This window comes from Podarcis cretensis (assembly GCF_951804945.1).
Source record: "Podarcis cretensis genome assembly, chromosome: 9".
Taxonomy (NCBI): Eukaryota; Metazoa; Chordata; class Lepidosauria; order Squamata; family Lacertidae; genus Podarcis; species Podarcis cretensis.
The window spans coordinates 12,635,987-12,658,594 of record NC_137178.1 but is presented as its reverse complement, the minus strand read 5'-3'; the positions used below and the strand labels follow the sequence as shown (position 1 = coordinate 12,658,594).

The following is a 22,608-nucleotide window of genomic DNA, read 5'->3' as shown; positions in this document are numbered from 1 at the left end:
GCGGTAGGGCATGTGCTTTGCCTTCAGAATGTCCCGGATTCAATCCCAGCCATTTATAACTAAAAACATCAAGCAGACGCTGACGCTAAGGCAATACTGGTCTTGATGGGTAATTGGACTGATCAACTATAAGACAGTTTCCAATACCCCTAAGCTTGGCCAAACCTAAGCTTGGCACCTTATTCCACCCTGTTTTTGCACCTCATATCCCCACGAGGGTTGTCTTATCACATTTTGTGAGATCTGTGTCTTGTTGTTGTTGTTTAGTCGTTTAGTCGTGACCGACTCTTTGTGACCCCATGGACCAGAGCATGCCAGGCACTCCTGTCTTCCACTGCCTCCTGCAGTTTAGTCAAACTCATGCTGGTAGCTTCGTCCACTGTCCAACCATCTTGTCCTCCGTCATCCCCCTTCTCCTCGTGCCCTCCATCTTTCCCAACATCAGGGTCTTTTCCAGGGAGTCTTCTCTTCTCATGAGGTGGCCAAAGTATTGGAGCCTCAGCTTCAGGATCTGTCCTTCCAGTGAGCACTCAGGGCTGATTTCCTTCAGAATGGAGAGGTTTGATCTTCTTGCAGTCCATGGGACTCTCAGGAGTCTCCTCCAGCACCATAATTCAAAAGCATCAATTCTTCGGCAATCAGCCTTCTTTATGGTCCAGCTCTCACTTCCATATATCATTACTGGGAAAACCATAGCTTTAACTATACAGACCTTTGTTGGCAAGGTGATGTCTCTGCTTTTTAAGATGCTGTCTAGGTTTGTCATTGCTTTTCTCCCAAGAAGCTGGCGTATTTTAATTTTGTGACTGCTGTCACCATCTGCAGTGTTCCAATACCCCTAAGCTTGGCCAAACCTAAGTGGCACCTTATTCCACCCTGTTTTTTTTTTGCCTCATATCCCCACAAGAGTTGTCTTATCACATTTTGCGAGATCTGTGTCTAAAGCACAGTAAATTGCACATCAGTGAAGGAAGACAAAGAATTTTGCCAGGTGGACATACTTTGGTTTGAGAGGTTAAACATTTCCTCAGTCTGCTGCAGGTTGTAGATTTGTGTGCATGTCTGTGTTTAAAATTTGGCCGGGTTTTCCACGCCTTCTCATTTTTTGTGAGTGGGGGGTGGTGGTTGCCAAATGGTGTAAAGGAACTTTGCCAAAGAGAACAGAAGAAGACCAACCTTCTCTCCCTCAGTACTCTCTGATATGAGGGCATTTAAGACAAAAGCATATGGGCATATGCTAACCCACTCTGTTTGTGCTAGTATCCAATCTGGAATTAGCTGCTAGTGCAAAATGTTCTGTTCACAAGAAGAAATGTTTCATGAGCCCCTTCTAACACATTCGTAAAGTAGTAATAGTAATAATAAAAAAATGAATGTTAATTTATTTGTTGCCTTTACTAAATAAACTTACTACATAAAATGTCTCAAAGCGATGTAAAAAAATAAATCACGAATAGCACAAAAAATACATCAAAAAGACTGAAAAACGTTATAGACTAAAAGTGGACATCCTGCCACACACACAAAAAAAGGACAAATGGTACCCAAGCCCTACTTAAAAGTTGAAAACCAAAACAGGCTGGGACATTATCATAGCATAGGACTCCAAATGAGAGCCAATACTTGAGTGAACAGGAACATCTTTGCCTAGCACCTAGAAGTTGACAGTGATGGTGCCGTGTGCATCTTTTTGCGGAAAGCCTTCCACAATCGAGGAGCCACTGAAGATTTGTTCTGCAAATGGAGGAGGCACACAAAGAAGGGTCTTAAATGCTGATTATAGGGTCTGGATAGGTTCATGCATGGAGAGGTGGTCCTAAGCCACATAAGTATTGGGGTCCTAAGCCACATAAGGCATCAGCTGAAAGGTTCCATAAAGCAGGGAAATGGCCGGGAAATTTTTGACTTTGTATTTAAGAGGTATGTGATATCTTGTGGGCCAGTGGGTAGAGAGCTGGGTTATCAGGAGTTTGTATCTCCTTCCTCCCAGGATGGACGGCAAAGGGAGATCAGCTGGGTGGGTCCCAACTGGATTTAAATAGCTTCTAAATGGTCCCGTGTTAGACTGACTTGAGACATCTTCAACCAAGCCTTATGAGGATGGGTTGAGAGAGCTGGGTATGTCTGGCCTGGAGAATAGAAGATGGAGAGGTGACAGAATAGCCATCTTCAAATATCTGAAGGGCTTCCAGATGGAAGACGGAACAAGTTTGTTTTCTGCTGCTCTGGAGGGTAGGACCCAAACCAATGGATTCAAATTACAGTGGTACCTCGGGTTAAGAACTTAATTCGTTCTGTTCTTAACCTGAAACTGTTCTTAACCTGAGGTACCACTTTAGCTAATGGGGCCTCCTGCTGCCGCTGTGCCGCCACCTTCTTGATTTCTGTACTATTACTGGGTTAGCGGAGTCTGTAACCTGAAGCATCTGTAACCCGAGGTGCCACTGTACATGGAAGGAGATTTCAATTAATCATTAGGAAGAGCTTTCTGACAGTAAGAGCTGTTGGACAGTGGAAGGGAGGTGGTGGGTTCACTTTGGAGGTTTTTAAGCAGAGGTTGGAAGGTCATCTGCCATGATTCTTTAGCAGTGATTCCTGCATTGCAGGGGTTGTGTGAATGCAGTGGTACCTTGGGTTACATATGCTTTAGGTTACAGACTCCGCTAACCCAGAAATAGTACCTCAGGTTAAGAACTTTGCTTCAGAATGAGAACAGAAATCGCGTGGTAGCAGTAGGGCGGCAGCGGGAAGCTCCATTAGCTAAAGTGGTGCTTCAGGTTAAGAACAGTTTCAGGTTAAGAACGGACCTCCAGAACGAATTAAGTACGTAACCAGAGGTACCACTGTATTTGATTCCATGATTCTTGAACAGCTATCTCTGCATACTGCTTCTAAGTTTAGCTTAGAGCAGGGGAACCTGTGGATCTTTGATTATTGTTGGACCTCAGCTTTTTATCCTGTGAAATTAAGGTTATGTGACACTTTGTTTTTGTTTTCTCCTCACAGATGAAAGGCCCATAGAGGTGGGAACTGACTATATCCTCTGCCCAGCACCTATTCTTAATGAAACTGGCCAGTAAGTAGTTCACACTTGTGTGCCATGATTAATTCATTTAATAGAGAGAAGCTCTGGAGAGCCCAAAGCACCCATCTGCCAAGGAGGTTGCTCATGGTGTCTCTGTATGAGTGAAGGTTGTGGCTATGCCTCTCTCCTATCAGGTCCCACTGAGGGCAGGCAATTTTTCTTGAATTTTCTGAAACAAATGTAATTGGATCATTCAGTCACACCCAGTTTGCTGGTGGTGGGGTGTTTGTGTTAGTGTTAGAGTGACTCTGCATGAGTCAGTGTTCATTCAGGAAACGTAGATTATAGGAATATGGAAAGGGCATCTCTGAGGATGAGTAATGCATCCTCTAAAGTTTCTAAAGTTTGGGAGACATAGACTTGGCTGTAGCTTTGATCTGTGTTTTAGAAAAGAACTGTGTTTTAGAAAAGCTGGTAACCTCCTCCCTCTTTCACTGATCCCTTCCTGTGAGCTAATTCACTGGGGAGATTCACCAGATCTGAAATGAGTTTTAGATAGCTTGCGACCAAACAGATTTGGAGAAGACTGTAAAAATGAACCCACAGCCAGTTCATTTAACTCTGAAAAGCTCTGGCTTGTCAACAGTTGTGTGCATGCTAGCTCCCTTTTAAAAATAAAATAAAACAGGGCATGTAATATGCTTTCTTCCGGACGATCTTTGGTCTCATGGTTAAACGGCTTACATTACCACTGACACTTACAAGCTATTATTAAAATTGTGCGTCAAGATGTGTAACAGCACTCAACGTGCGATGATAAAACAAGGCACTAATTTAACATCCGCAGCAGAATCTTCACAACATTATGGCTGAAACATTGTCCAGGTCTTATTCTAAGTGTCACTGGCCTTGCCTGAAGATCCTGTATGTAGCCTTTAAAGCTAATTCTTCCTTCCATGTTCAGATATGCCTTGGGCTTCCGAGATCACATTTGCTTAGATTAAATTGCTTACATACTTAGGGAAGCTTTTCTTCTGTGCTACACAAGCTAGTCAGGAAGCAGAACATAAATAGCAATGGGAGCATGCAACCAGGAACCTGCTTTGTAGCAGGAGAAGAACTTCACTGCCATCTGTCCACTGGAGGCACAAAGTAAAGAGTCCATTAAGATGGTCCGTGTAGCATGTAACTATGGGTTTGCCTCGTAGCTTTTGCTTTTTCTGAAGATATTCTGCAAGGCAGTAGAACATCCCTCTACTCCACTGTTTTTCTATGTGGATTTTCCCTTTGGAAAGAAAAGAACTACAGTGGTACCTTGGTCCTCAAACTTAATCCGTTCTGGAAATCTGTTCCAAAACCAAAGCATTCCAAAACCAAGGCGCACTTTCCCATAGATGCAAATGCAAAACGGATTAATCTGTTCCAGACTTTTAAAAACAACCCCATAAACAGCTATTTAACATGGATTTTACTATCTAACAAGACCATTGATCCATAAAATGAAAGCAATAATCAATGTACTGTACTATAAAAGAAATAAGACAGTATTGCAGATGATAAAAATAAAAATTATTATTTTTTCTTACCTGCACTGATGATAGTCATTGTTTGGATGGGGGGCTTTTATCCATTTCCACAGTCACACAATCAATCAATCAATCAATCAATCAGTAGCTGAACTGGGTTCCACACAGTCCCAGGTTCAAATTGTGCCATCGCCAGGTGAGGCTAGGAGAGAACCCTGCCCAAAATCTTGGAGAGACGCTGGCAGTCATTGTAGCTGGTACTTAGTCAGATGGACTCAGTATAACTGCATAGGCAAGAATAAGGCCCCAAAATATAAAAGTGCTCTATATTGTATTCAAATATATTGTATACAAATGAATGAACAATGCAAATAGGAAAATAAGTACAGTATTACATATAACAGAAGATGGAAAACTGCTTGCAATCTATTTTGAATCAGTCTTTTTAATCATGCCCAAAGAATCTAGAGTCCTTGGGAAGAGTTTTAACAACAAACTTCATTGCTCACCAATAGAAAATACTTTGCCCGATCAGCTGTTTTGTTGACGATGATTCTCCATTGTAAACATAACTTAATGTTCTCTATCCTGGACTTTTTCCATAAATAACATACAAATACTTTACTATCCGAAGATGCAAATGGGATATTTCACTCAAATTACAGTCTCCAACATTCCCCTTGGTTGGAAGAGAATAAACATTACTTCCATGAAACATAATTTGTATTAGTTGTGAACATCCTTATTTTAGGTGACTAATTGTTAGCAATCAAAAACTGGGACATTTATTGTTTATTCCACTGACACAATGCAAAGGAGTGTCCCATGTGTCTGTGTTTGTATGGTATCATGTGAACATCCTTCTTTTAGGTGACTAATTGTTAGCAATCAAAAACTGGGACATTTATTGTTTATTCCACTGACACAATGCAAAGGAGTGTCCCATGTGTCTGTGTTTGTATGGTATCACTTCATTCTGCATGTGAAGGAACAAAGGTTTGAATGCTTCCCCACATAAGCTTTCCTCCTCACATTCAAAACTAGCATGTCAGAGAGCTGCATGGAGGGTGGTTTAGTGTGGTAAACTCTTTATGTTTAGTTGCATGGGAGGAGTGTTAGAGCATTGCTCCATCTTCCCAATTGCCATCTGAAAGCGATTCAGCAGCCCAGCAACAGATGTATCACGTGGGGCTCTGAGATGATCACCACAGCGCAACCTGCCAAATGAACGTTAAATGTGCTGGATTTTTTTTACTGCCGTGTGTCTTTTAAACCTTGGTGCAAATTATCAGAACATGTTGTATTTTTATTGTTCTGGGATGTGACTGTCGGGCGGTAAAGTGTTTCTGCAGTTGGCACAGCACCAAATTGCAGTGGCAATGCAGGCAAAGTACTTGGTAGCCAGGAGAGGTTCTTTTTGGGGCCGTCTTTATAAAACACTGCCTCTAGACTAGCCTGTTACGGTCAGGTGTAGATGTTACATAATGGTGTTGACTTACTATTTTTCATCCTGGTATGTGTGCGATGGACTTCAGTTTTTTTTGTTTTTTTTGTTTTTTGCTGTTTTAAAGAATTCTGAAGGAGTTTGGCCTAGGCAGTGTGTGGCGAGTTAGTCAGCCGACAGCTCTGAAAGCAAATGTACACATTTGAACTTCTGACTTTCCATTGGCACAGCTTGTGCTGTTGTTGGAGAGCTCCCAGTTATTCCCCTTGAGGGGAGTGAACTTTGGTTGCTAACTTAGCAGCGAGCAATCTGCAAAATGCTCCGCTCCCACCTCCCCGCCCGAAAAGCACACACAACACAATCCCCATGGGAAGCAGTGTAGATTAAGTTGCTTTACCCCCCTGCCAGTTTTTACAACCTCCAGGAATTCCCTAAATATACGGAGGGGGCAGATAGGCACATCTACTCCTATTAAACTCAAGGCAGGCCGACAAGGAAAGAGGCCAAACAACCTAAAATAAATTGGTATGGCTGGCAGGACAGTGGCTTAGCTTGGACTCCAGCCCCAATCTCGTATTTCTGTTGACAGGACCGTGTGATCGAGATTGATAAAATGTCATCCAGGGCTTTGCACCCAATAGCAAAGGAATGCAGCCTGCTGTGTCATCAGCAAATCCCATAGGGTTGGATTTTGATGTCCTAAATTTGAGGCAAATTTGAGGCAAGCAGGACAGTAAATTGGAAAGCCTGACCATTTTGAGTTAGAATGAACATTCTGCAACCTGTATAAACACAAGATAAACACTTAATTTCTCTTATTTTTCATGATCTGCTTTCTTCTGGTTGTGCTGGTTATACTGGAGGACACGAAAATGCTCTGCTGCCAAACTATAGAAAATCTTATACATCCACTTTCTGAGATTTTATCAGGTGTAGCTCATGTGGCTTAAAATGTCTCGCTTCCCTTTCCAGTCTGGCTGGAAGCGACTGTGGCTGGGGGTGGGAGAGAATTACCTTTAGGCATTGAAGCTCAGGGAGGTAAAGTGGTTTGTGCCTTGTTCCATGTTTAGAAGTAAGCATTCACTAGGAAAGGAACTGAAAATACAACTGCTGACATAATAATGCCGCTAATATCCAAGGCAACACGATGACCAAATACAATGATACGATATCAATATACACTCTTTATATAATATGAAATATATGAAATCACATAAACAGAAAACTTATGAATCTCTGAAAGTCACAAAATATGCACTCTTAATGGATTCTCTTGAAAACATAAAACCAAATAAACATAAGTCTTATATGTCTCTGCAAGTCTTTGAAGACTATGCAAGTCTCTGAAAGAAGAGTTATATACTTATAAGACTTTCAGTGACTTTCAGAGATTCATAAGTTTCCTGTTTATGTGATTTCATATATTTAATATTATATTAAAAATGTATATTGATATCGTATTGTTGTATTTGGTCATCATGTTGCCTTGGATATTACTGACTGTTGTTTGCAACACAGGGCTTAAACTGTTTGACATAATAATGCTGTCATACAAATCTATGGCGTGACCACATTTGGCAATAGTTTGTTCAGTTCTGGTCACCTCAAAAATGATATTGTAGAGTTGGAAAAGGTTCAGGGAAGAGCAACCAAGACGATCAAGGGGATGGAGCAATTTCCGTACGAGGAAAGCTTGCAGCATTTTGAAGTGCCAGCTTGCCCCTCTCTATACTGTTAAGCATCAGTGATACCACTGCTAGGAAGCTGACGTTGTAGCTGCAGACCACTTGTGCTTGCAAATAGTAAAGACTTCCCTGCATGAACTGCATGGTAAATTGATAATCCATGTTTATTTTTTATTTTTTTATAATAGATTTTATTAAAGTTTTGAAGGTTACAGAAAGAAAAATAGAAAAAGTTAAACAGACAAAGCACAAAAACAAAAACAAATAAATAAATAAATAAAAAAACACAAATCCAACCTTTACATAACTTTCTTTCCTTTGCTTATTTCCTTGACCTCCTCACACCTCCCTTTTTTGTATTCTAGTTCAATTAGATATTTCAGCAAATCCTTTCCATCTTTGTTTTTATCCTAAAAATTTATCTTGATATACTATAATTTTACATTCTCCTCTTTCACTAATTACCAATCCATTTTTACTTAATCCTTTATAACAATTCTGCTAAAACCACATAGCTTCATTCCAACATCCTTCTAACATTCCTTAATTTTACAATGTTTCTGTAGATAAACTTTAAATTTTTTCCAATCTTCTTCCACCGACTGATAATCCATGTTTATCCTCTGGCTGGAGTAATAAAGGGAACCTCCTTGTTTCCCCCCCAGAAATTGGTATCTTCTGTATTTCCCATGTCCTCCAGCTTAGCAGGAAGTTGTACCTGGAGCTGGAATACCTGGCAGGCTGGGGAAAAGTTCTCCCAAATTGTGTGACTCCCTTTCGCTCGTTCATGGATTGCGGTGTTTTGGCTAAGTAAGGATAGACATCTGAAGAATGCATTTGCCCTTGGTGTATAACAGTGGTACTAGGGATGCGGATGGCTCTGTGGTCTAAACCACTGAGCCTCCTGGGCTTGCCGATCGGAAGGTCAGCGGTTCGAATCCCTATGATGGAGTGAGCTCCCATTGCTGTGTCCCTGCTCCTGCCAACCTATCAGTTCAAAAGCACGCCAGTGCAAGTAGATAAATAGGTACCACTACGGCGGGAAGGTAAACGGCGTTTTCATGCGCTCTGGTTTCCGTCACCGTGTTCCTTTGTGCCAGAAGTGATTTAGTCCTGCTGGCCACATGACCTGGAAAACTGTGTGTGGACAAATGCCAGCGCCCTCGGCCTGAAAGCGAGATGAGTGCCGCAACCCCATTGTCACCTTTGACTGGACATAACCGTCCAGGGGTCCTTTACCTTTACCTTTTTATCAGTGGTTCTCAGACTCTGGACCACACTTTCAGAATAAAAATTTTGATTTTTTTTTTTAATTGATAAGAAATACGTTGGAAAACAAAGAAACAACCCCTGACAGTGCTTGATTTATAACAGCATCACTTGATGCTCTTGCTCTCGTTTTGAAAAGATACTTATCCATATTCTGCAAATAATATATTTTTTCAAAATATGCTATACTATAATACACCGAAATGTTTAAATGTTTCTTTGATTGTCCTTTACACCATGCTTGTAATCCTCTCCCGCCACACCCTATGAGAACCACTGGTGTATATGATTGAATCTATAATAAGAATCTATAATCTAACCTAATAAGGTGCTTGGTGTTGTGAGTGCTACTGAGATGCCTAAAACAGAGATGCCGGCTGCAGTTCAAAAATAACATGCTTACGATAAAATATTATAAGTGTACTGTTAGCTTTTGTTGCAGTGGATATCTTAGGATGTTTGCAGGAACCTGGGTTCAAATCTTTGCTCTGTCTCAAAAGCTTGGTTGGCCAATGGACATGTCTTTTCTCTCTCACTCTACATAAGGTCGGTAAAGTGTAGAAAGCTACCGTATTTTTCGCTCTATAAGACGCACCAGACCACAAGACGCACCTAGTTTTTGGAGGAGGAAAACAAGAAAAAAAATATTCTGAATCTCAGAAGCCAGAACAGCAAGAGGGATCACTGCACAGCGAAAGCAGCAATCCCTTTTACTGTTCTGGCTTATGGGATAGCTGCACAGCCAGCATTCGCCCCATAAGACGCACACATATTTCCCTTTACTTTTTAAGAGGGAAAAAGTGAGTCTTATAGAGCAAAAAATACGGTATTTTTTTTCTGTCCTGAGTGCCTTGGTGGGTGGGTGGGACCCAAAGGTCATAACAAAATTTTAACACCCCCTGCTCAGTTCATTCTTTCTATTTGCCTCATGATTGCCCCTATAGCCTGCAAAGGTCTTGCCCCCCCCATAGGTTTACTTAAGGTGAGACATGGCTTGCAGCCTGTATCACATTGCACAATCCAGTATTTTATGGAACGAAACAAAAGTGGAAAACCCCAAAGCACTAAATTCTGCTTTGTGGCCTTAGAGGTCTCTGTGAGTTGTTTTTTCATTATGGTGACTCTGTAACAACACACACATTCCTTTTCATGAAGCAATTTGGAGACTGAAGTGGGATCTGTGCTTTTACTACAGCAAAAAATATTTTGAAATCTTAGCTTTTTTTTATCAGCGCAACAGCAGCATCTGGCCTCAGATGGGAGCGACGGGGGTCTGTTGGATGCACAAAACAGACACAGTTGAGACGTGCTTGGGGGAATGTGATATCATTTGAAGACAAAAATCTATCCTCATGTGAGGTCAGGTGAAACCACCCCCCTCATAAAAGGTTTGGCTGTTGTGCATCGCTGCAGCACTGTACACAATTTACTTGGAAGCGTGTCTGATCGAGTTCAATGGGACTGATCAAGTATGTATCGGACTGGTCTCAGTGGTGCAGCGATTGTTTTAAAAAATTGTTTATTTTTTTATTTTTTACCAACAACCAAAACATAAACAGTGAAATCCCCCAGGCGGCTGATACATTGGATATACATAATCAATAATAACATATTCAAATCAACCATATGTACAGTTTTATATATGTTAACGGGACGCAGGTGGCGCTGTGGGTTAAAGCCTCAGCGCCTAGGGCTTGCCGATCGAAAGGTCGGCGGTTCGAATCCCTGCGGCGGGGTGCGCTCCCGCTGCTCGGTCCCAGCGCCTGCCAACCTAGCAGTTCGAAAGCACCTCCGGGTGCAAGTAGATAAATAGGGACCGTTTACCAGCGGGAAGGTAAACGGCGTTTCCGTGTGCGGCTCTGGCTCTGGCCAGAGCAGCGATGTCACGCTGGCCACGTGACCCGGAAGTGTCTCCGGACAGCGCTGGCCCCTGGCCTCTTAAGTGAGATGGGCGCACAACCCCAGAGTCTGTCAAGACTGGCCCGTACGGGCAGGGGTACCTTTACCTTTACCTTTATATACGTTAACACTCCTCCATCCACAAGGTTTATTTAACTTTTGACATTTTAATTGCCCCAAAGTGTTCAAACCTACCCAAATAATTCAATACAGTGGTGCCCCGCAAGACGAATGCCTCGCAAGACGAAAAACTCGCTAGACGAAAGAGTTTTCCGTTTTTTGAGGTGCTTCACAAGACGAATTTCCCTATGGGCTTGCTTCGCAAGACGAAACGTCTTGCGAGTTCTTGCGAGTTTGTTTCCTTTTTCTTAAAGCTGCTAAGCCGCTAAGCCGCTAATAGCCGTGCTTCACAAGACGAAAAAACCGCAAGACAAAGAGACTCGCGGAATGGATTAATTTCGTCTTGCGAGGCACCACTGTATCTTCTCAAACCAATCCTTCTCTTTCTCACTGACCTTAAACCCTTTCATTCTGTGTATAGTGGTGTAGCGATTAAACTACTACTGTCCTTGCAAAGCTAAGCAGGGTCTGGTATGGTTTCAAATTGGATGGGGGACGACTATGTTGAGATTCCTGCGCTGGCAGGGGGTTGGACTAGATGACCCTTAGGTCCCTTCCAACTCTATGATTTTACAATTTTCATCTTTCCTTCTTCCTCTCTTTCTACTACCCCTATGATACAGTTTGCCCTTGTTGTCCTCGGCTCCCTGGTTTTCATTATGGCTCAACTCTCACCCAAGGGATTTGGGTTCAGATTGTGCTGTTCGTCTCCTTTGGCAAAAGCAACAAAGAGTCTTGTGACACCATAAAGCCGAACCTGTTTAGTCTGGCAGAAACTTTTGTGGACTACAGTCGTTTGTGGCAAAGTGGGCTCTGGTCCACTAAATCTATTTGTATTTAAGATGCTGCAGAAATACTTACTAGTGTGGTTTCATTTATTCCCCCCCCCCCAAGCATTTCTAGACCATATAATATCTTTTTTTAAAAAATAAAAAAATTCCATAAGCGATGTACAAAAACAACATAAAAACATTAAAAGAGAGAGTAAGGCAGTATTCTTGTAAGCAGAAATCTAGAAATAGCAAATCTGTCAGGGGAAGCTTGGGCAAAAAAGACACCTGAAGCAACGAATAGATTATGCTTCATATATTTGCAGAGGGAGGAAATTTCCACAGTGCAGGGGCAATGGCAGAAAATGCCAATTTTTGGGTCAGCGCCCTGTGGCATTTTATGGACTGCAGTGCCACAAATACAATCTCCCCATATGCCCTGGGTGATCTTACATGCCTGTACTGGGCAGGCTGTCTTTCAGATAACCCAGTCCCCAGATGTTCAGGGGTTAATACGTTACAAGAGGTTGGATGGGTCTCGGTAGCCGGATCGGCAGCCAGCGATGATTATTCAGGCAGAACTGACTCTTGAGAAGTTTGCATTCAGATATCACAAACAATGCAAGGAGCGCATCTGTAAGCATCAAGCAGTGGGGAGTGTGCACCTATTTCCCTGACCCCCTCGATCGTACCATTCCCTGAATCGTAGCCCCTGAATAACTTCTCTGAAACTTCAGTACTCCCCAGAATATTTTAAAAAAGAATTTAAAAGACCCTCACACTCCTCTTTTTTCTGGTTTGGGCTCAGGATGGAGAAATCTTCCAATTCCACTTCCTCATTTTTTCCAGTCTTCCAATTTTCCACATCAGCTGAAGAATTCTTTTTTTATATCCTCTTGAAAATTCATCAGCATTTTAGTGTGACTTTCTCCTAAAGTATGTAATCTTGCCTGATATACATGTTTCCCATGCAGGTTCCCCTCATAATATGCATGTCAGTTTCACCAGTATCTACATCGTTATGGATCTTTTGCCCTAATATTGTTATTTTTGTACACGTTACATGGCAAGAGAACTGTTCTGCAAACTTTGGAGAAGTGCGTATTTCAAAGGATAGCCGTGTTTCGGTTTCTGTATTGTTTTGAAAAGTGTTAGCAAAGCTTGCCTTGAAATGAAAAATGGAAGCAAAATTCTCCCCTAACCCTTTTTGTTTAAAATATAGCTGCTGTATTTTTCTTCTTTAAAAATTCTGCATCTCTATGCTCCTGCCAGTATGTCTGTTGAAATTAGCTATAGCCTATTAACAATTTTTCTGGTTTTCGGGGTGCAATAGAACCCTCTGTTTTTGCTTCAAGGGGCAAATAATAATAATAATAATAATAATAATAATAATAATAATGATAATAATAATAATAATAATAATAATAATAATAATAATAATGTTCCTACCCCTCTGGAACTTGTGATAGCTAATGATCCTGTTGAGTTAAAAGACGAGAACTTGAGTTATTGACAGCCCAATTTCTCCTATCTCTCTATTTCTCTTATCATTATACAACCTTCTGTAGACCTCTGAAGGCAGTCCTGTATTGGGATTTTTTAATGTATGATATTGTGGTTGTTGTTGTTGTTATGTTTCTGTATATTATGTTGGAAGCTGCCCAGAGTGGCTGGGGCAACGTAGTCAGATCAGTGGGGTGCAACCCCCCCCCCCAAATTGTTATTTTATTTGTTGATGTCACTATCTGTCTCTGATAGATAAATGCACTGCAGCCGGGTGACTTCAGCTTCCCCAATTTGGTGTTTTCCAGTTGGTATGAGAAATTGTGCGTGAGAACTGATCAAAGTTTTGTTTTGTTATCCACCCCACAAAAAAAGGCAGGCAGGAAAAAGGGCTGCCATGCAAGGTGACGAATGTTCGGCGTGTTTGCCTAATTAACTTTTGGCTAAGGATTCGGAACCATTAAGGAGCTAGTTAGTGTACGTCCCAAATAAACACATCTGGTCCCGCGAACAGTGGCAGTCCTGCCTGGATGCGGGTGACAGATGTGACGATCGTTCCCTCTGCCCTCTCCTTTAAATAATTAACAGCGTGCTGGTGGACGAGCCCTCAAAGCCAGCTGTATAGTCTCTGAGCTGTTATCTGCGGACATGTGCCCCCATCCCCATTAGTCTGCTCCATCTAACGCAGTCTCTCCTCGCTTGCTGTCGCAACAATGGCATTCTTTGAAATAACTCCGGAGATCTCTGCTTTTTCCCCTCCTGGGTTTGAAAAGGCACTTGGGCGGAGGGAGGAATATAGAGCAGACCACACATGTGGGAAAGATCGCCAAGTGCCCATTAGCTCAGGAGATTGATTCCTTCTCTCAAACAAAGGGCATTTCAGCTAGTCCCACCCAGATGTTTCATTATCTGTTGGTGCTAGGACGAGCCTGGAAACATCCCTCTTTTGAAAGCGGTGGCATCTTATCTTAAGATTCGTTTCTTCGGTTGATGTATGGCTGCCCAGCTTGGAACAGCTGGGAAATTGCTGTTAATGGGAGCAAGTTGGTGGTTTGGGAGGCGGGGGGCCGAAGGAGAGAAGAAGAACAACAAATCTCATGACAGAAAACTGGCAAAGGGCTTATCGCCTGCTCTATATCAGAGAGTTATGTTTCTGCTTTGGATGTTCTGTCCCGAAAGCTGGAGACAGAACAATGTGAGATGGGAAACGTGGCTGGACAGTTTATTTAAGTCTTCGTTTGCACTTTTTTTACAACAAAGCTCAAATTCATGCAACTCCCTCTGCCCTCAAAGGCCAAAAATATCTCCTTTTTTCCTTTCGAAGTTCTCAGAGCCCTGGTTGTTCCATAGAGTGTAATGACCAACAGAGGCAGCTGTCACTGACTTCTTCTGGTGAGCTGGGCTGTGCCTGCAAGCTCTTTCCCCCCTCTTTTTCATTTTGGTGAGACGGTCAACAATAGCGCAGCTGTCCTTCCGCCTAGTTGAGATCTCAAACCTGCAATTTGGCAAGAGGAACAGCACAAATTGGATAAATACCAGTAAGCGTATTGCGAAGGAAAGGAAAGCGGGACTGAAATGAACCCTACAACTTGTTTGATAGAAATGATTTAAGCAGGCATATGGTATAGCTAAGCGTGCTTGCAAAAACATTGGCCTGCTTCTTCCAGCAAGCTTTTATATTATTTTGTTGGTTTGTTTTTTTTTAAAAAAGCTGATATAAAGAGAGAGAGAGCTAATAGAACTCCTGAGTTACTTGAAAAGAAAAGAGAATTACTTTCAGGAGATAATAACACACACTTAAATGGCATCCGCCCATCTCCTACACAAAGCATAATTAATACAGAACTCAGCCCACAGAGTTGTGGAATTGTATTGTTTTGAATTTTTACCCACCCATCGCAAAAAGGCCCCAGGAGTTGGATTGCAGCAATTAAAAACACAAGATTAGAAATAGTTCAAAAAACAAAACAAAACCTATCATAAGAATAGGGCAGCTCCTGAGAATACACATGTCCGTCGTTCAGCCCGGACACTGAGATCCAGCTCCGAGGGCCTTCTGGTGGTTCCCTCACTGTGAGATGTGAAGTTACAGGGAACCAGGCAGAGGGCCTTCTCGGTGGTGGCGCCTGCCCTGTGGAATGCCCTCCCATCAGACGTCAAGGAGATAAGGAATGACGCAACTTTTAGAAGACATCTGAAGGCAGCCCTGTTCAGGGAAGTTTTTAATGGTTGATATTTTATTGTGTTTTTAATATTTTGTAGGGAGCTGCCCAGAGTGGGTGGGGTAAGCCAGTGAGATATGCAGCTTCTTCTTCTTCTTCTTCTTCTTCTTCTTCTTCTTCTTCTTCTTCTTCTTCTTCTTTTCATCATCTCAAGTGTCAAAGGCCAGGGTAAAGAGGTGAATCTTCATCATACAGCAAATGACACAGTAAAGGTGCCCCACACATCTGTGTTTGCGTGGGGGGGGGGGAATTCCCACAATTCTTTCAGTTCAGCCTTGTGCTTTGTGCCATCGTGCTCTGATGAAGTGATGGGGAAGATGTTGCTGTAAGTTAGAATGTCATACATAGTCCATTCCCCAGGTCTGGGGTAGGTAACCTTTTTCTTCTCACCTCCTTCCAGTGAGCACTCAGGGCTGATTTCCTTCAGAATGGAGAGGTTTGATCTTCTTGCAGTCCATGGGACTCTCAAGAGTCTCCTCCAGCACCATAATTCAAGAGCATCAATTCTTCGGCGATCAGCCTTCTTTATGGTCCAGCTCTCACTTCCATACATCACTACTGGGAAAACCATAGCGTTCATTCCTTACGTTCCCATTTTTTAGCAAGGTCATTTAAGAAACACACACACACACACACACACACACCCTGCAATGGAATTCTGGTAGTTTGAACAAATTCTTATTTTCAATATCTCGAATGCCCCAAGTCCTGAAAATATGTTGCAGTCCTTTATTGACTTCTTTTAAAAAAAACACAACTCTGGTACCTCAATTCCAAAACCCTCTTTACTTACCATCATTTTAATAACTTTTTGAGCAGTTGCCAGTTTAATCTTCAGTGCGTGGAAATTGGAAGTAAATTATTTATTGCTTCCAGCAAATGTCTTTCATGGTTTTTATTTAATTTCCCCCCCCATCTTTTTTTAATGGATCGTAAAATGGCAATCTTTTATTGGATGCTCATAAAGAAAGGAGCAAATGAATACTTTGCAAATAGGTTACAGTGGATTGAAATGTCAGTTGTAATTCAAGAGAAGGGGAAGCCCTTCTCTAACCAAAGATGAGTAGACATGTGGCAGCGAGCCATCTCCCTCTCCTTCAATCTTTAACATCACCCAATCCAAACACAAAGAAAAGAGAGAATTGCACTGGCCATTAAGGTTTATTTACAGTCATCGGCCCTCAAGCTAAACCCCAAAACTGACTTCGCCACTGTTCCAGAAACTTCCTTGTCAGCCCTGGGATAGTTGAGAAACAATCCGGTGGGTCTGTTTTGAGCATCCCTTTCCTCCATTACTGGCCTTGTCCCAGGGAACTGTTTGAAAGCATGTGATGAAGTCACCTTGCCTAACCTAAGCAATCTGGCGCTTGGGTAAGGATGGGTGAGAAATGATTTGCATTTTAAAGCGAGCCTACCTAATTTGCATTTCATGAACCGAAGCACGCTCCTCGCCCTCTTCCAAAGTTTGCAATATAGAATTGTATACAAAATTGCGCATGTTGTAGAAATGTCATGAAAATGCGGGCACATTTTTGTGGCGACTTCCGCTTCTCCCTGAAAAAAAAAAAAGCAAATGGATGCATAAATTGCGATGCAGAATTGTATACAAAATTGCGCATGTTGCAGAAACGTCATGAAAACGTGTGCACATTTTTTGTGGCGACTTCCCCTTCCCCCTAAAAAAAAGGCAAATGGATGCATAAATTGCGATGCAAAATTCTATACAAAATTGCGTGTATTGTAGAAAGTCATGAAAATGTGTATAGTAGTACCTCGGGTTACATACGCTTCAGGTTACAGACTCCGCTAACCCAGAAATCGTGCTTCAGGTTAAGAACTTTGCTTCAGGATGAGAACAGTAATCGTGCTCCGGCAGTGCGGCAGAGCAGGAGGCCCCATTAGCTAAAGTGGTGCTTCAGGTTAAGAACAGTTTCAGGTTAAGAACGGACCTCCGGAATGAATTAAGTACTTAACCCGAGGTACCACTGTACACATTTTTGTGCTGACTCCCCCCCTAAAAAAGAAGCAAATGGCTGCATAAATTGGGTGAACTGAACTCATGCTTGCATCGCTGAGGAATGGACAGAAACTGCAATTGTGGATCTGTTGTTCATCATTAGGTCTGGGTCAGTTTCTTGAAGTGGAAGCCACATTTCATATTTTTTTGCAGTCCCTTCCACTTTGGGTAAACTTGGAACATATAATCTACCGCAGTTTCCCCCCCACACTGGATCATTCAAAGCTTGCACTTCCACAAGCCTGCTAACAATATCTTGATCTGAGGTGCTTATTTAAATCGCACAAAACATGCCGCAGATACATTTCAAAGAGATCAAAACAAATGAAAGGGTTGCTTGCAGCTCTCAAACATGACGTTTGCAAAGGTGACATGGTTTTTCTTAGGTCTTGAAACACTTATCTCTGTGAAGATGATCTGTATGACTTGACTCCATCGCTCCTAGAACTTCCCTGTCAATCCGGTGTCCCTTAATCTTTGCCGCTGCATATCAAAAAACGGAACTGATACTTGATGTGCTCAATGAGTCTGTTCCCTGAGATATTTGTCAGGCATTTTGGCAGCTGAAGGTTGAGAGAAGGAAACAGATCCAGTCTGACAGCAGCATCTTTTGGAAACTGGCATCCTGGAGAAGTCAGAATATTGCAGAAATCCAAGAGGAATTTTGCCTTGTGCTTCATTGGCATCTAACTTTTATAATAATTAATAATAATAATTTATTATTTGTACCCCGCCCATCTGGCTGGGTTTCCCCAGCCACTCTGGGCGGCTTCCAACAGAAACCAGGGTGCACCTACATTAAGTCCCAAAGGCAGAATTCCTCTTAAATTTCTGTCCTTCGGGAATAATTCAGGTGCAAGTTAAGAGTGAAGTGAAGACCACTTCAAATGTGGGAGTGTTGTAAACAAAAATTGCCCTTTTCCCTTATGGAGTATCCAAGAGCCCATATGGAGTCTTTACATAGGTTCCCTATTGGTAGGAGAAGACAACAGAGGCCAACCAGAGAATATTGAGAAGCAAAGCAGCTAGTAAGCTTGATCTTTATTGATCGGTTGCAACAGGGTGCTCCCCTCACCCTCAGGAAAGAGGAGGAACCCAGAACAATGGTGTGCAAGTCCTTATAAAGACTTTTGAAATTGCCACCCTGTAGATCAAGACCACTCCCAGAAACATCATACATACATCACAGAAGGGGTGTAACCTAAGACCACCCCTCAGGTACATCATACCTACATTACAAAAAAGGCGGTCTAAAACATAAAATTTGAATGTTTTTTTCTCCTGTCGTTGTTTATCTCCTGTCTGGCAGGTTACTTGACTGGATTTCCTGGGGAGCCTGGCCAGTCTTTTGTAATGATAAATACTTAGTTCCTGGGCCAGGTCACAGGCTCACATATTCATATCTTAAATGTGCCCTTAAGACAGGATTTGTGAGGAAAGAGACCATGGGAGGTTTCCCACTTTGACCTTGTAGAGAAAACATTTGCTCAGTTTAGGAATCAAAATGGTTCCAGGTTGGTCTTCCTGTGCTGATCTATGTACGTGCCTGGTTGGTACGCTTATGAACATTACCATATATCTAAGATCTCAAAATTCCTATCACAGGAGTAAATAAAAGTGGAACTGGATACCAAGGCTAGAGTGCTTAACACTAAAGACTGCCTTGTGTATTATCAGCCCCTTGTAGTTCAAAGTGAAGCATAAATGGAAACTTGCTGAATCTCCTGTCAAAGCCTGGGAAGTGGAGGACAGCTGATCTATAATCCTCGCCATGTGCTTGGGTTTTCCAGGGTTATTTGAAGAAATGAAAAACCACTTTACTATTTATGTTTCTCCGATGCCTGCCTGCTCTTCACAGAAGGCCTCAACCAGCTATAATTAGTGGTTTTTATGCTGTATGTATGTTGTCAGAGTGGTAATTAGTGTGTTTATTGCCAATCTTGAAATTTTTATGTACATGAGTTAGTACTTCACACAGCTAAATGGTAGTTCGGCACATCCCTGGTCCTCACCGCGGGACCAGAATCTTTAGACCACATGGTATCTCTCTCTGAGATGGGTAAATCATTGTCCATCGAATTCACTGCCAGCATTACAAATATGTGTATTTTTAAAATCTCATATTTTCTAATTCAGGGAACTCATTTCGACTAGTTATTTTTGTCACTTTTATAGCTTCCAGGATAAAATGCTGGTTAGGTTCTGTGGTTACGGTTTTCTGTCGATAGTTTTGCACCACTTGGCAAATCAGGCTTTAACAGTCTTCACTTTGAGTCAAAATAAGTTGCAGACAAAGCAGAATCAGCTGTTCTTGGGCCTTGCCCTTTTCTCCATTGATTCAGCATTTATTAAACTGCAAAGGACTTCACGGCTGTTTACCAGGTTCAGCCCTCACAATGGCCCAATGTGGTTATTATTATTTATTTAAATTAACAAGCTATTATTGTCTCTTAGCGTTTAATTGATTTATATAGCGCAAAATGCCCCAGATGGTTTCTAAGCGGTTTACAAAGCATGAAAAAACAATCGCACAAAGTTGTTAAAATATGAAATAATTTAAAGCACGCCATCAATGAAAAATGCAATAAAACAACCCCATTAAAATATTTATAACCCGCTCTTCATTGTTCACACAAGAGAGAGAGAAGCAACATTAAAATGCGATAAAACAATATTTCATTTAAATAGTGCTTTAAAAAAAGGCAAAATACAACAACAGGAGCGCATTAGCCAAGCGAGAGGCACCGTTGATTAATAGCTATGTTTTTACCTTGGGTGCATTTTACACGTGGAGAACATGGCATCACTTTTCCTGATTATAATGCTAGCACTTCTGACTTGTTTTCTTTCATGCTGCTATACCTGTTGTGTTAGCGAACTGTGGCTTTCTGACTGATAGACTGGCGCATCATGCTGAAAAAAAATTCCTAGCAGTGGGTGTGAAGTGACAGGGCACTAAACATCATTGCGCATCATTGCTATCCCCCCATTTCTACTCGTGTGTGCTTCTGTTCCCCCATGAGTCCTCCATGAAAACACAACAGAACTTTGTGCTGGCATGCTGTCCAAATTTTGCCAATTTACTACCACAGTTTTGAGTTAAGGGGCCTGCAAATGCTCCCCCTCCCCTTCCAGCCAAATCAGATACGGTAACTATGCAAACTTGTGTGCATTCAATTTGCAAGCATTTGGCTTTATGCTGATAACAAAAATTTCATTTTTTAAAAAAGGGGGGGCTGGATTCTGGGGGAAATGACTTTGGAAAATGACTGTATTGTTTTTAACACTTGATTGGGAGCCGCCCAGAGTGGCTGGGGAAACTCAGCCAAATGGGCAGGGTATAAATAATAATAATAATAATAATAATAATAATAATAATAATAATTTATTTATTTATTTATTTATTTATTTATTTATTTATTATTTGGCAATTCCCCCACCATTGAACCCAATGAGTTTTGACTCTATGCAATTTTGGCTTTAGGGGCGATCCTCGGAACTTAACCCCCACCTAACTTGTAGGTCTCCCTTAATACAGAAATTAGTGCTGAATGTATGCTACATTCCATTAGTTTTCCCCAAGTGGCTTTTACATCATGTGAAAGCTGAAATATAAGGCAGATATTAACAGTTATGGAAATGGGAAGGGAAATGGGATAAACTCGTGTGAAGGTGGCCCTGATCTCAACACCCCATTGGTGTTGGTGCTCCTTGCAGCTGGCTGATCACCATAAATCTCTTGAGGGCCAAATGACATTTTCTGCTGAAAGCTTGTTGTTGTTTAGTCGTTTAGTCGTGTCCGACTCTTCGTGACCCCATGGACCAGAGAACGCCAGGCACTCCTGTCCTCCACTGCCCCCCGCAGCTTGTTCAGACTCATGCTGGTAACCTCAAAAACACTATCCAACCATCTCGTCCTCTGTCGCCCCCTTCTCCTTGTGCCCTCCATCTTTCCCAACATCAGGGTCTTCTCCAGGGAGTCTTCTCTTCTCATGAGGTGGCCAAAGTACTGGAGCCTCAGCTTCACAATCTGTCCTTCCAGTGAGCACTCAGGGCTGATTTCCTTCAGAATGGAGAGGTTTGATCTTCTTGCAGTCCATGGGACTCTCAAGAGTCTCCTCCAGCACCATAATTCAAAAGCATCAATTCTTCGGCGATCAGCCTTCTTTATGGTCCAGCTCTCACTTCCATACATCACTACTGGGAAAACCATAGCTTTAACTATACGGACCTTTGTTGGCAAGGTGATGTCTCTACTTCTCAAGATGCTGTCTAGGCCTGTCATTGCCCTTCTCCCAAGAAGCAGGCGTCTTTTAATTTCGTGGCTGCTGTCACCATCTGCAGTGATCATGGAGCCCAAGAAAGTAAAATCTCTCACTGCCTCCATTTCTTCCCCTTCTATTTGCCAGGAGGTGATGGGACCAGTAGCCATGATCTTCGTTTTTTTGATGTTGAGCTTCAGACCATATTTTGCACTCTCCTCTTTCACCCTCAATAAAAGGTTCTTTAATTCCTCCTCACTTTCTGCCATCAAGGTTGTGTCATCTGCATATCTGAGGTTGTTGATATTTCTTCCGGCAATCTTAATTCCGGCTAGGGATTCATCCAGCCCAGCCTTTCGCATGATGAATTCTGCATATAAGTTAAATAAGCAGGGAGACAAAATGCAGCCTTGTCGTACTCCTTTCCCAATTTTGAACCAGTCAGTTGTTCCATATCCAGTTCTAACTGTAGCTTCTTGTCCCACATAGAGATTTCTCAGGAGACAGATGAGGTGATCAGGCACTCCCATTTCTTTAAGAACTTGCCATAGTTTGCCATGGTCGACACAGTCAAAGGCTTTTGCATAGTCAATGAAGCAGAAGTAAATGTCTTTCTGGAACTCTCTAGCTTTCTCCATAATCCAGCGCATGTTTGCAATTTGGTCTCTGGTTCCTCTGCCTCTTCTAAATCCAGCTTGCACTTCTGGGAGTTCTCGGTCCACATACTGCTTGAGCCTTCCTTGTAGAATTTTAAGCATAACCTTGCTAGCGTGAGAAATTAGTGCAATTGTGCGATAGTTGGAGCATTCTTTGGCACTGCCCTTCTTTGGGACTGGGATGTAGACTGATCTTCTCCAATCTTCTGG

The 22,608-nt window shown here is 42.1% G+C and overlaps 1 protein-coding gene across 1 annotated transcript in view; it reads left to right on the top strand.

The window, feature by feature from the left end:
- ANTXR2 (ANTXR cell adhesion molecule 2) overlaps window positions 1-22,608 on the top strand; it is a 157,314-nt gene that overhangs the window by 51,611 nt on the left and 83,095 nt on the right. Inside the window, exon 10 of the mRNA XM_079990947.1 lies at window positions 3,007-3,076. Coding sequence (XP_079847073.1) covers window positions 3,007-3,076 — 70 coding nt within the window. The remainder of the gene's footprint in view (window positions 1-3,006; window positions 3,077-22,608) is intronic.